General features: G+C 41.5%; 1 protein-coding gene across 3 annotated transcripts; it reads right to left on the bottom strand.

Annotated features, from left to right (window-relative positions):
* Positions 1–588: 588 nt before the first annotated feature.
* Positions 589–12,634, bottom strand: LOC136100532 (glutathione S-transferase 3-like). Of its 3 annotated transcripts, none has more exons than XM_065835730.2 (7): positions 12,555–12,634; positions 9,297–9,402; positions 8,518–8,569; positions 4,874–5,006; positions 4,372–4,513; positions 3,119–3,250; positions 589–902 (listed from the first exon to the last, which is right to left on the bottom strand). In XM_065835730.2, the coding sequence occupies exons 2-7, from the start codon at positions 9,381–9,383 to the stop codon at positions 780–782; spliced, it is 669 nt and encodes a 222-aa protein (XP_065691802.2). In that variant the 5' UTR covers positions 9,384–9,402; positions 12,555–12,634; the 3' UTR covers positions 589–779. The 3 variants fall into 3 exon arrangements, with proteins under 3 accessions (XP_065691802.2, XP_065691803.2, XP_071663094.1); XM_065835731.2 differs by having other exon boundaries at positions 9,224–9,402; positions 12,555–12,628; XM_071806993.1 differs by lacking the exons at positions 8,518–8,569; positions 9,297–9,402; positions 12,555–12,634 and having other exon boundaries at positions 4,869–4,978.
* Positions 12,635–13,266: the final 632 nt, after the last annotated feature.

The following is a 13,266-nucleotide window of genomic DNA, read 5'->3' as shown; positions in this document are numbered from 1 at the left end:
ATGCACAGTAAGAAGCATGAACAAATGTTGAACCTGAGTGTCTCTTTGAGGATGTGGCTCTGTCTTCCCCATCCTTTGAAGAGGTTCATCACGTGAAGAGGTGCACAGATTCTGGTGCACTGGGATCACTGAACTAGGTTGCCTCAAAGAATTGCATTTAAAAGGTCAAAGAAGAAAATAACGTAATGTTATAAGACATGGTTACTAGGCAAGATCTGGCAAGTATGAGAAACCAAAGAGATTTGGCTTTAGTGGCAGCAGATGAAACTAGTTAGTTTAGAAGTCTCACATAATACTGTAAAAATAATGCAATACAAGTACTTACCAAAAAATGCTCTGAAACAACTCTACTTCTTCAAATAATAAGTGATTTGGTGACCCTTTGTCTCTTTCACAGCTCTGATCTTGAAGCCTATTTTTATCCAGAAAAATATCTTCTTCAATAAGTTACATTCTGACAATAACTGCACTGCATCAGTCTTTTTTCAAAGAAATCATTTCCCTACCTCACAAATAGTTCTTTCCTTCCATACTCCTTTGTTTTCAGGGTCTGCCAAGTATTTGATATCAATAAAGACAAATCTGCTGTTACATTGCCAGAGTAATTAGAATGCTTTATTTCAGTTTTGGGTGGGTTGGTGTTTGTTTGTTTGTTTGTTTTACCATTGGTTTTAGCTACAATGATACTAATTTACTGAGCTTCCTACTTCCGTTAAGGGTTTGAATTTTTGGGATTGTTTTTTTCAGTATTTTGAGTCTTAGTGAAGGTATCAAGGTGTTCATATCTTCAAAATCTTCTGCACAGTTTCTATATAACATTCATCCGGTGGGGGTTTCCTTGGGCTGCCAGGCTGCAGAAACTTCTTAATTGTAGGCACATTGCTCATTCTTATTTTAAAAGCCTAAAAAATAAAACCAACAGAATAAGAGAGAAATTCCAGCTGTTCCAAAAGCAAACTGTGCTCCCTGCACAGAACTGCTGCTTCCCCCTGCTGGCAGAAGAGATCCTGACAGTCACTGACATCTCATGGCTCCTACAGTCTCCTGTCCAACAGGAGAAGGACTCAGCTGCTGCAAAGAGCCTGTTCTTACCAGTGAAGGCAGTACTGGAGCAGACAATATCTAAAACTCTGCTTCCTGAAAGAAACTGAAGGAAAAAATTCAATATCCAGGGGCACCAGGGAATAGTTTTGAAGGTACAAATACACTAACCCAGCCCATGGCATTTTTCATTGCTGGTTCTGGTGGTACAAAATACCATGTGGGCAAACCACAACATATGTTAACATGATTTCCATTTTTATTACACTGTGTAAGTATCTGAGCTCTGTTTGCACCTAGCATAGCCACTGTTCTCACACTGTCCCAGCACTTCTAGGACTGTATGGGTGAAGGTGAAATGGCTAGACGCATCCTTGGCTCAGTTCAGTTGTTCAAGTAGAGGTAGTCATGTACTATGTGATGTTCCTTAGGGTAGCCAAAATATCTGCATATGTCCAGCAGATAAACACACCCCTCAGGGAGACCTGTTCCCTTCTGGAGCAGTGGTTGGACATCAGGACTAGTATTAGCAAAGAGCTGGGCATCTCAGGTGGCAAGAGATGCCTGTGTTAAGGCAACTGAGTCAAGGATCCTGAGACATCTCATTGTAGAGGCAGTCAGAGGGGACTCACTGATGCTGACTGCAAGCAGCTGGAGACCCCACAGTTACCTGAGCAATCTTAGATGCGCAAGAACATCTTCTAACAGTGGGGCTAAGGGAGAGAAGATTCACAGAGCAGCAGCCAGTGCTTGCTGGCAGATGTATTAATATAATTTCCTCTTTCTTACAGGCACTGGAAGGATAAGAGGGAAATGCAAAAAGAAGCAAGGAAAGTCAAAACTATGAAATAAGTAACCACCAATTTTAGAAACTTTTTCCCTTCTGGCAGTGAAGAAATCCCTTCATAATTCAAGGGCTGGCTTCAACAGAACTGTGTCGATACCTAGCAGCTAAGCTCTCTTCCTAGAAGATAGGAGCTAGAGGCAAGAATTATCTGAGGCTGTAAAACTACATATGGTATAAAGTCTCACACACATTACTGCCCACTTTGTGGCTGAAGTGCTTCATTCTGTCACACTAAATTCAGACTGTTGTGGTTGAGATTTTTAAAAAATTAAAAAAAAAAAAAAAAATCAAAGCCCTTTCCCTCATCATTTCCAAGCAAAATACCTAACTGTGATATTCTGATGCTGGACTGTTTCTTTTGTTGATGGGAATAAAGCCAAAGTCTTTGAGTGCACCCTGCAGATTTACAGTTTGTAAGCACAAATAAGCACGACGTTCTCAACCCAAATTTGCATTGTCTGTACTGCTTTTTGCCATTATTACAGGCACATGGGAGGAGTACTGAACACTATCTGCTTTGTTTCCCGTCCACTCTATCGCAATTCTTAGTAACTCCTGCAGGTCATGCCTCTGGTTTGCCCATGCAGTGTGCTCCGCTGCACGCTGCATATCTGGAGGCTTCTGATTTTGGGTCAAACCTCACAGCAGAAGTGCCTCACTTCTGTTTGGTCTCAGACTTTGTACACATCACAAAAGCCAAAAATTCATCCCTGATTGTATTGAATTGATTGTTGAAAAAAAACTGTGGCTTAACGCTACGGTTTGAGTTTCTAGTCATACTGTAGAAGGCAGAAGTGAAGCAAGCTTACTGGGATCCCGAAATTGTAATATCAGCCAATACAGAAAATAGCGCACTGTACCTTATTCTAACATGTCAACCTGTATCACAGATTTAATTTGTTATATGGTGTTAGACAATACCTACTGACAGAAGGCAGGAACATGAAAACAGGGCAGCTTAGATCAGGGATTCCCTTGGGATGACATTAATTTATTTCTATTGAGGAGGCACATACCTCTGAAAGAGGGACAGGTATACCTGAACAGATTTAGTCAGGAGCACACAACAACTAAATGTATTCCCTCTTGTCCTTGATGTCAAACAAACATATGGATAGTGACAGTTCCTTGAAGAGCCCCCACTCCTGATTTACATAGCATGGAGAGAGGATCACTTCAGGGCAATCAGTTCTCATTCCTCGATACAGGCATGGGCAAGTACAGCATTACCTGCAACTGAGGAAACCCCGACAGCACAGCAGGTATTTTCTCCTCCACTGCTAAAATGGCTTCAATTAGCTGAACATCTGCCCAGCTGAATTTGTTTCCCACAAGAAAGTCTTGGCCATGTTCTTTCAGAACCTGTAGAATACAAGAGAATGTGGCTGAAGATGAGAACAGGACATGTGATGCCTGGCAGCTGAGCCTCACAGCACAGCTGTAGAGCTGAACAGCAAGTATATCTGCAATCTCAGGGTGGAGTTTTCAGCTGGAAGATGTGAGCATAAATCACTTCATTATTTCTAAGAAAAAAATCTGAACTCTTGTAATAGAGAATACAAACTTTGATCACTTGGTAATGATGAATGATGACAGGCACTGGGAACAGAGACAAAACCATGTGCTTAAGTAGACTAGTACAGTCATAGAATTAAAAATAAGGGTAATGGAGGAATTAAAGAGTAATTTTGAGAATATATAAAACTGCCATTTGGATATTTCATTTAAAGTTATGTCCAATGTTGGTATCACGAAGCAAACTTAGAAATACAGAATTACAATAGCTAACCAAAGAAACTCCCTACCTTCGAGAATAGGTTATTATAGTCATAAGAACTTATGGGATATTCAGCCTTTATTGTTGCTGTCCATCAAAACTAGATGAATGCTACAAAAGTGAGAAATGTTGCCAGATGACTGAGTCAGATAGGTTTGGTTTGTTGTTTTTTGAAACAGAGACGTACAGAAATCTGTGACTTGTTTTACTGAAACACTCCTAATCTCTCTGCCTGATTTATTTACATGGGATTTTTGCACCCTTCTAAAGAAAATGTTCCAACTGAAACTAAGTAGAGCAGAGATATGTGCTCTAAACAAATAAAAGTGCGGAACTATCCCCTCAAACAAAAAAAAAAAAAAAAAAAACAACCAAAACCAAACAAACCAAAAATCAAACAAAAAAATCCCAACAACCAAAACAAACAAACAAAAAAACAAAAGACAACATACATGCTTGCTTTTACTTTAATAAAAAGTTTTGCTGTATAGCTGAGAACATATTACTTTGTAGATGTTCAAATACCACAGCCCTGACAACACAAGACAACAAATAGAGAAAACATGCTGCCGTATTTTCCCTTCTTTGAGACAGCCAAGAAAGCTGAGGATTTGGAACTGATCTGCACTACAAACATGTTCCTATTTGGGGGAAACTTTGCTAATTGTAAATATAAGTTTTATAGGCACGTCTCACTGTCACTTACCTTTTCAAAGACTGGGAAGTACCTGTTAGTTGCCCTCTCCTTAACTGAGTCAAGATTTTTCTCCTTTGCCTCAGGCGGAGAGAAAGGAAACATCAAAATCGTTTGCATCATATCTGTTATTCCCTCTACATACATGTCAATACTGTTGGTGAGGGAAAGACAGTAGAAAATAGCACAGCAGTTATTCAATCTGTTTTCCAATTAACTAAGGTAACTAAGGTTCCTTATAAGAATTTTATATCACCACCGTAGTGCCCATTTTCACAGCCAAAACTAAACATAAACTAAAGATAAATATTTTTTCAAAAGACTAAGATCTTGTTTCTGTTCAGCAGGATTTTAGAAGCAGTGGTTAAAACATAAGCAAAGGCTAAAGTCCTTGCTTTCTATTGTGTTAGCTTTCTCACACCTTTCTACTCTATTTACAGGATTGAATTCGTTATATGTAATGCAACTATCAAATAACAGATTGCTCATTAAGTGAAAGAAGGTATTACGGTACAGAGCTCTCTCCTTCAAGTCGTTCCCATAGAGGTTGTATTTCCCTGCTATGTAGCTGAGGATGGCTCTGGTCTGCACCATCTTCATCCCATCAATCTCAACCAGGGGCACTTGCTGGAACATCAGGACTCCATCTAGGGTGGGAAGTTGAGGAAAAGCTTGTTAGTTCCTTCTAGACTTGCAGCTTTACAGGAGAGCGAGAGGCTGACTGCGTTTCTTTTGTGGTGTAGGAGATCGCTGATGTCTTGCCCTAACTGTAAAACTCCATGCAGTAAACTAATGTTGTGGGAAATATCAAATATTAGTTAGCCCGCATCACACCAATTATTCTGAATGCAGATCAGTTCCCTGCCAGGGACATACACACATGAGTAGAAAGTATGAGAGGGGTAGTACCACAGCAAGGCTGAGCTCCTGGGATAAAGGAAGAGGTCAGGCCACTTCAAACATTGTGAAGCTACAGACAGTCACTTCAGAGAGACAAGTTTGAGAGTCTTCATAGATTTTCATTACAGGCCTACCCTCAACGTCATTCCACAACAATTTAAGCCTCTCTAGATACATCTTTATAGTCCATTTTTCTCCTGGTGCTGGTAGAAACATTTGGCTGAGCCTTCAGTGAGGCAGCTCTGAGAGTTGAGCTGATGTAGAGATTCAGCATAACAAAATCAGTCTTTTAGAGAGCAGTTTTCTGCTGGACTGATTCACAGTCTTTGGAGGTACTCCCTCTTCCATTTACACATTAAGGGCATCCAGAGAACAATCCCGCTCTGTTGGAATCACAGCAAAATTCCAAATCAAACTAGGCAGCTGTCACTTTGTATTATTCAAAATGAATCATTTATTTTAATTGCTCAGTTTTAATCCATTTAGTGCATCTTTCTGTCAGGTAAAAGAGTTTATTTTAACAGGCACACTGTTCACTTTTTTCCTCCACAGAGCTATTAGAATACTTTGCTAGTCTAGAATTAATAAAAATTCTTCACTCATTCTAAATTATTAATTTACAATTTAAATTCAAAGAACAGTTCTCTCTGCAGCAACAAATAGCCTGTATTTGTTTGTTGAATGTTTGTTGTAAACATTCACAGGAAGATAGTGTGTCTTCATGTGTTTCCAGAACATACCTCTGCAGCTTAAGGAAGAAATATTACTTGGTACCTGTCTAGCAGGAACACAATAAAACAGGAAAACTAACAACTTTGCAAGGCTATTTTTCAGCAGGAAGACATGAACTGAAAAATAAAATCTGACTTTCTGCCCCTTGGCAAAAAGTGATGCAACAAATAAATGCATGGTTTCTTTATTATCTACAGAAAAGAGGGATTTCTCTCTCATGACCAGTAGCAGACTGCTTCTCCTTCCTTTGCAGCAAGAACCACTTCACATCACCACTGCACAGAATATATATGCAGGATTAAAAGCAGTCTGCCAGTCGTTTTGTGGATTGCATTGTGCTGTCAGAAGGTGGCCTGTGGATCATATGTTAGAAAACCAGTCATCTGGACCTACTATTAGTCACCAACCAGCAGAGCTGGTTGATATCCAGGTAGCAACTTGCGCAACCTGTGGCTGCACAGATTGAGCCAAGGCAGTCATCTCTCAGGCCAAGGGGTAGAGGTCTGGCAAGGCTGGTGATATTTAACTCTCTCAGCTTTCAGAACAGCTGTCTGTCTGCAAGCTGCCTGTCAGGAACAGCCCCTGGCCCAGGTTTCATCCTGGATGCTGCCGGGGCATTGCTTAGAAGATCATCAGCTGGCATGGGCCAAAGTCAAGCCTGAAAGTCGTGCCTGTTTGACAACCAGTGGTAAGACAAGGTGTAATGGGTTCAAACTGGAACACAAGAGGTTCCACTTAAATTTGAGAAGAAATTTCTTCTCAGTAAGGGTAACAGAACATTAGAACAGGCTGCCCAAGGGGGTTGTGGAGTCTCCTACTCTGGAGACATTCAAAACCTGCCTGGACGCCTCCCTGTGTAACCTCATCTGGGTTTTCCTGCTCCAGCAGGGGGATTGGACTGGATGATCTTTTGAGGTCCCTTCCAATCCTTAACATTCTGTGATTCTGTGAACCATTCTAACAATGTGGTGGTGTCTAAACACAGAATACCTGGGCAAAAAGCATTTTGGTAGGGTGAGAAAAAAACAAACAAAAAAAAAAAAAATCAGAGAGAGAGAAGTAATGTGGGTTTATTCTTGTTCAGTCGTGCCCTACATGACCAGCAGCATTCAAGAGATCACTTTGTCAGGATGACTAACTAATTTATCCTTATTCAATCTGTCATGTTAAACCCCACCTTTTTCTTTGTGTTCTTACCCTCTTAAGCCCAAGATATATATAAAAAAGCCCTTGATCTTCTTTATAAAAACTTCCCTATCCTTTTCGTCACCACTTAACTCTCTCTGGATATAGATGAATTGGAATGCTGTATCCAGGATTCTACCACTCTGTTTGAATTAATTAGTCCTGTGAAGCAAATTCATATTTTGTCTTTCAGTACCTGAGCTATCATATTTATTGCTATAACTGGTATCTTTACACTGCACTGCCCTCCCATGTTGTAAGATTCCCAGCCAGCTGGATCTGCAAATTTAATTCTCATTTTCTTGATACCATTTTTTTTTCTTTTAAATTTTTGTTCATTTTAGTCTTCCTGTCAGAATTTCTTTAAACACAGCTTTTCCTTTCTGAGCAAGCAACCAGAATGCAGATCAGTCCTTTCCAAGTCTCCTAGTAGGTCTTGGCAAGCTCAAGCTTGCTGTGAGGTATCTCTTACCTGCCTTGGGCAGCAGGTAAATAAATGTGGGGCAGGTGCACCCTGTGGTGCTTCTCACAGCTCCAACACATTCCTTACCCCAGCAGCAAGGTCTTCTCCTTCCAAGAGGACTGCTGGGTTTCATCTGGCCAAATATCAAGGGCAGTGGCTGGGTGTATGCACTGGTGTTTGAGAACTGATCTCACTCCCAAGGCTGCCATCAAGCCTTTGTGGTTTGCTGCTTTGACCATATCAGGCTTTCTAAAGGTGTCTCCCCAGCTAGAAAACAGGGAGACAGTGGGAAGAATGGCTTATCCTGATTAGGACTGTCACTAGTCTGCCCACAGAGAGCCTAGCACAAATGAAAACTGGCTTTTCTGGGTGTTTTGGTGCCATGCCGGCCTTTTATTTAGAGGTTTATGTCACCGAGGTTCAGAACTGATGTGCAGGTACATCTGTACTAGTCAACTCAACCTCAGCTCAGGCCAGCTGGCACAGACTGGCCACGTTTTCTCTGTTCAGCTCTCTCTGCCTACACAGCATGGTGGTCACATCTAAAAGGCATCTTGGAAACGGCCCCTGGCCTGGTCAGCTCCCAGATGATGCCTAGGAATTGCTCTGGGGAGTGCTGTTTGGCCTGGACCAAAAGGGTGCCAGGAAACATGCTAACAGCTCAACAGCATAGATATTTAAATTGCATTAAATAGGAATGTTTGTTACTCCTGTTTGATGTACCATGATAAACATAGTCACAGAAATGATGGCATTTAGCTTATAGAAGTTGTTTGGCACTTGAAAGAACAGGTTTAAATAAAGTGATGTTAAACCACAGATTTAGGTAAATTGAAGCAATTTTTCAAAGGACTAAGCCTCAGGTGTCAGGTTCTTACCTTTGATTAGCTTTTCGTACTGCTCTTTTGTTTCCAAAAAAATTTCTTCAAACTGGAAAAGGAAAGAGTGTTACACTGCTGTATTTCAACCTTTTTCTTCTGTAAATGACTGCAAGTAACCACACACAGAATGACCCAACCAAGCAGAAAATAATGAGCTGAAACTTCAACTACGCTGTTTGGCCACCATGTCCTGAGGATCCCCCACCCATCCTCAGAGCTGGGGAGGAGCAGGAGGGCCTGGCCGCTCCTGCCTCAGGGCACTGATTCAGAAATAATCTTAGTGTGGGAAAAAACAGAGTACAGACATCTACAGGAGGAAGACAGGTTGCAGCCCATGCCAAGAGAAACACAAGGTAAATCAACTATTTCTAGCCCCACTGCAGAGCATTTAAGTCAACAACACTTTTCTTTACACACATTGTAACTGCAAACTAAGACTGAATTAAGGTGGTTTTGCACAGATGAAAAACTCAGATGATTGTTTTTAAGTGTCTTTAAATAAATCCCCATTGTGACCCATTATGATTAATTACTTCAGGGGACTGATACCAGCTTTATAAAACTCCAATCTCCACTGAGTTTGCACTCAAAATATTAACCACTGAACAGGGTAGTTACGAACATGCAGTGCCACTGGCCAAATTAACGCAGCCACCCCCTTGCAGCCACTTACTCTTCATGTGCATGTTGAATTGTTACTTACAATTGAGGCCAGCTGAAAACACCAGTCTGAAACACTGTACCGGTCTGAAACACTGTGCCGAGGGTCTACTAACCTCCACGCCGGCTGCAGCCAGCAGCCATCGGACGGCCTCCATCCTCCCCCTTCCATTAAAGTAGGTAAGCCTGGGCTTCCCCGACATGCTTCTGAGCTCTGCTTCCCTGAAAAACATTAAGCAGAAAACAGTGTCTCAGAAAACTGGTGTAAGTACCACTATTTGGTGGGGAGGAGGGGCCGTTTATTCTCACTATGCCTGTTGGAATTGCGCTGCAGCTGTTTTAAAAAATAAAACGAGCGAGGGATCGGTGAGACCACACAGCATGTGCTGAGAAAGGAAAGGGGTGAAGATGTGTAAAGCCTTCCCCAGTGTCATTAGAGAGGTTTTTTAATTATTATAAGCAAACACAGATATATTTTAACAGGTAGTATGAGTCCAGACCTACAGGGGGAACCTTGCTGCATTTTGAGACAATTATACAAAGCCACTGAAAATGCTACCACATCCTCAGGGAAGTTACTCAGTTACGCTCATTGCCACCATCCTCACTGAAAAGTTGAAGGGAAAAAAAAGGAAAACATGTTTTACTGGTAGGCTGATGTTTGTCTAGCTTCTTTGCCAGACATCAGAGCACATTTTGCAGCTTCAGCTGCCAGCCACTTCTGTCTTCAAGTACAAGCAAATCCATTGTCCTTCTTCCCTTCACTCCACAAAACAGGTTGAGCTTCCTTGGCAGTCCTACTGAATGGCTACAGCCCATCTCCTTGCTGCTTACAGCAGCCTTGAGGTGTCCCTCAAAGCCAGATCTGGAACCTTTCTGCACTGGCTTTAGGTGCCCCCACAAGTATTCCATGGGCCACCAGGGACCTGCCTGCCCAGGGGACCAGCACATCAGAGGCTGCCTAGAGGCTTCTGTGACAGCCCCTCGCTCTGCTCCAGGAGCAACAGAGTGTGTGGCAGGGACAGAGCATCTGCATTGAGCTGTTTCTTACTTTGGGACAACCAGACAGACTATTTGTACTGACACTTGAGTGTGTTTCCAAATCCAAGCCTTAATTTCCCTGTGCTTCATTGCCCTAATTAATTAAAAAAAAAAAAAAAAAAAAAAAAAAGGCACTAGCATTCTTCCTTCACAAAGATGTGGGTATCATACACTAATGACTGAGAGGAAAAAAAAGCTTTAAAAACAGTATCCTAATCATGTTCTAACAGTTCAGAAACCGGAGTAGAGTGCTTGATTAAAAAAAAAAAAAAATATATATATATATAAATATATATATATACACACATATATATATAGGCGACCCCAGTTTTCTCAGAGGTCAAAACCAAAGCTGCAACATTTTATCTGTCACACTTCGCAATCACATGACATTTCCCATTCGAATTAGGTTCAGTACACTCTAGTGATTTTTTTTCAAGTCACAGCGCTTTTTAAGTGTACTTAAAATACATGTGGGACGTTTCTTGCCAAAACTTGTTTTTAAAGACCAATAAGATTAAGAGCTTGCCCTTGAGCAATTCTGTAAGAATCAAGTCACATTACTACAATAAATGGGGATATTTGGGGAAATTTAGACAATATAATCAAAACAAACATAAAGGAACACATTATTCCCCCCAGTTTTAAAGTTTGAATAACTGTTGCTAATTACAATCTTTCGCCTGTAAAACAGTGGTTTTACTCATTTCTGTATGTTGTGTGACCAGCTTTCTCTATATGGCAGCGCAGCTTATCTGTGTAGTTCACAAGAGCGAACTAGTGCCTCTTTCATTATCACACTTCTCAGATACATTGCATCCTTACCATTTCAATGCATATTGCCTCAACTTGTAACATGCAGACACTCACAGCAAATAAGACTTTCCCTTTAACTAAAAAAGACAAAGACTGCAATACCAAGAACATGCAATTTATGCTATAGCATAAATACGTGTAGCCACGTAAGTAGCACGTCTTGCAGGCACTACTTTAGCCTTAATTAATGTTTAGCAAAGACCTCAACAACAAAAGCCTATATAATGATATTTTTACTGGTTTTGACTAAGCTCCCTATTTTCACCCCATTTCCTAGTGAGCCTTAATGGCATGCCTGTCCTGAACCCCCCTGGGGATGCTTCTTAGTGATGTAGGAATTGTTGAAGAGAGTAGACAGCATTACCCACATCCAGCATGAAGTGCTGGGACCAGAGCCCACCTTTCATGCTCAAACCCAGAAGAAACTGCCAAGGTGCTGGAGGCTGCACTGTATTCTCCCAGCCATCTTTGCCTTCCCATACTGTCCTGGTTTTGTTAAAAACAAGACCAGTTCTCTTTTAGTGATTTTTCTTTCAGCTAAGTTCTTCTAGGTAGCTGTACTTTTCTGAGTTTTAACCTGCATATTTTTCCTAGGATGCTGCACTCAGTGCTGATAAGAGACCAATGGAATGCTGAGGAAGCTCATGTTTAGATTTATTACTATGGTAGTCAAGAAAGACTGATAAGTTTTCCCACGTTCCGTTGTGAGAGGGGCGTGTTTGAGGAGGGGTGGATGGATCAGGTGACTAGAACTGACCAACGGAAGTATTCTATCCCATAATCGTCATACCCCCTATATAAGAGGGTGATCAGGAGGGTCACGCTCTCTTCAACCATAGCTGGCATCTGGAGAGGACCGTGTCTGTCTGTCTGTCTGTGATGTACAGGCCTCAGGCCCTGCATCCTGCACCCAGGTTCTGGTTTGCTGTGCAGTCCCGCCCGTGACTTCCGGGGCCCTGAGCTGCAGCTGCTGGAGCCGCCAGCTCCGCACACCCAGCTCTGCTGCTGGAGTGACCCCAACTCCACATCGAGCACTTGAGATTGCTTTTGCATATTTTGTATATATATTTATTAGTAGCATTAATAAAACCCTTTAAAACTCTGCAACTTGAAGTCTCTCTTCCTTGCCTCTTATCTTTCCAATCATCTTTTCAATCTAAAGGAAGGAGTGGTGGGAAATGAGGGGATAACAAGGAGCATCTGCCATGGTTTATTGCCACCTTGCCTTAAACCTTGACACATACCTCCCCCCAGCAGTTTCACGCCACCTGCTCAGCTCTGAACAGCACCACAGGATGCATTTCCTGGTTAAAAAAAAAGCCCTTTCTCTTGCCTTCTCTCTCCTGCAGCTTCTGACTGGTGAGTAAATATCGAGCCATGCATACCTGGCAGATGAACTAAAGAAAGCAGAGAATTTATATTACCCCAACAGATGCCCTAATAAATTTGAAAGCAGCTTCACTATAAACAGCCACTCAAACACTTGAAGTAAAAGGAATTTGTAAGTCATCACTTACCTCCTGAGCCCAACTCAACCTCCACCCAGCACAGGCACTTACTGGAGTGTTTAAACTTGTAGCTTGGGGGAGTTTCCAGCCATACCCAATTAGAGACGAAATCAGCTATGGAGCTGCCACTACCCATCTTAAAGGTGCAGGTGTCTGAAAATTGCCATCCAAGGCAGAGACCGTGTTTCAGTTTGCTGATTTGACTATACCATGTGGGTAGCCTCATCATTTCTATGACAGCCACCTATTCAGGCTGCTCTCTTAGAATTATTGGAGCGTTTTACCCAAATACAACGGTGAGACACTTTAAAACACTGAGACAATTTATGGATTTTTCTGGGTCATATTTAGAGTACTAGTAACTATTTAAAGACTTACCACTGAAATTTCTGGGCTTGTTTTACTATTTAGCAGTAACCCAGATTTTTATTTTCAGTGCTGTATGGCACAAAAAGCCAGAGTATGGGATAACCATGCTCAATTACTGTGAAATACAGTTTGCCAGTATCAGACTTATTTAGTGATAACTTGATATAAAAAATAGATGAACAGTTTATGTCACAGCTCACCCCGTGTCTTAAGGCAACAGCATTCATCCTGGAAATTGAGTGTATGTGGCTGACACTCAGAGATTAAATAAACTATGATTTTCCTACCCTGTTTCCATGAGAAATAAGTGCTTTGGCTTTGCTATCTACATTTCAGGTGAAAATACCAAAAC

This window comes from Patagioenas fasciata, chromosome 3, assembly GCF_037038585.1.
Source record: "Patagioenas fasciata isolate bPatFas1 chromosome 3, bPatFas1.hap1, whole genome shotgun sequence".
Lineage (NCBI taxonomy): Eukaryota > Metazoa > Chordata > Aves > Columbiformes > Columbidae > Patagioenas > Patagioenas fasciata.
Note: the sequence above shows the minus strand (reverse complement) of the source record. Positions and strands in the feature narration are given on the sequence as shown.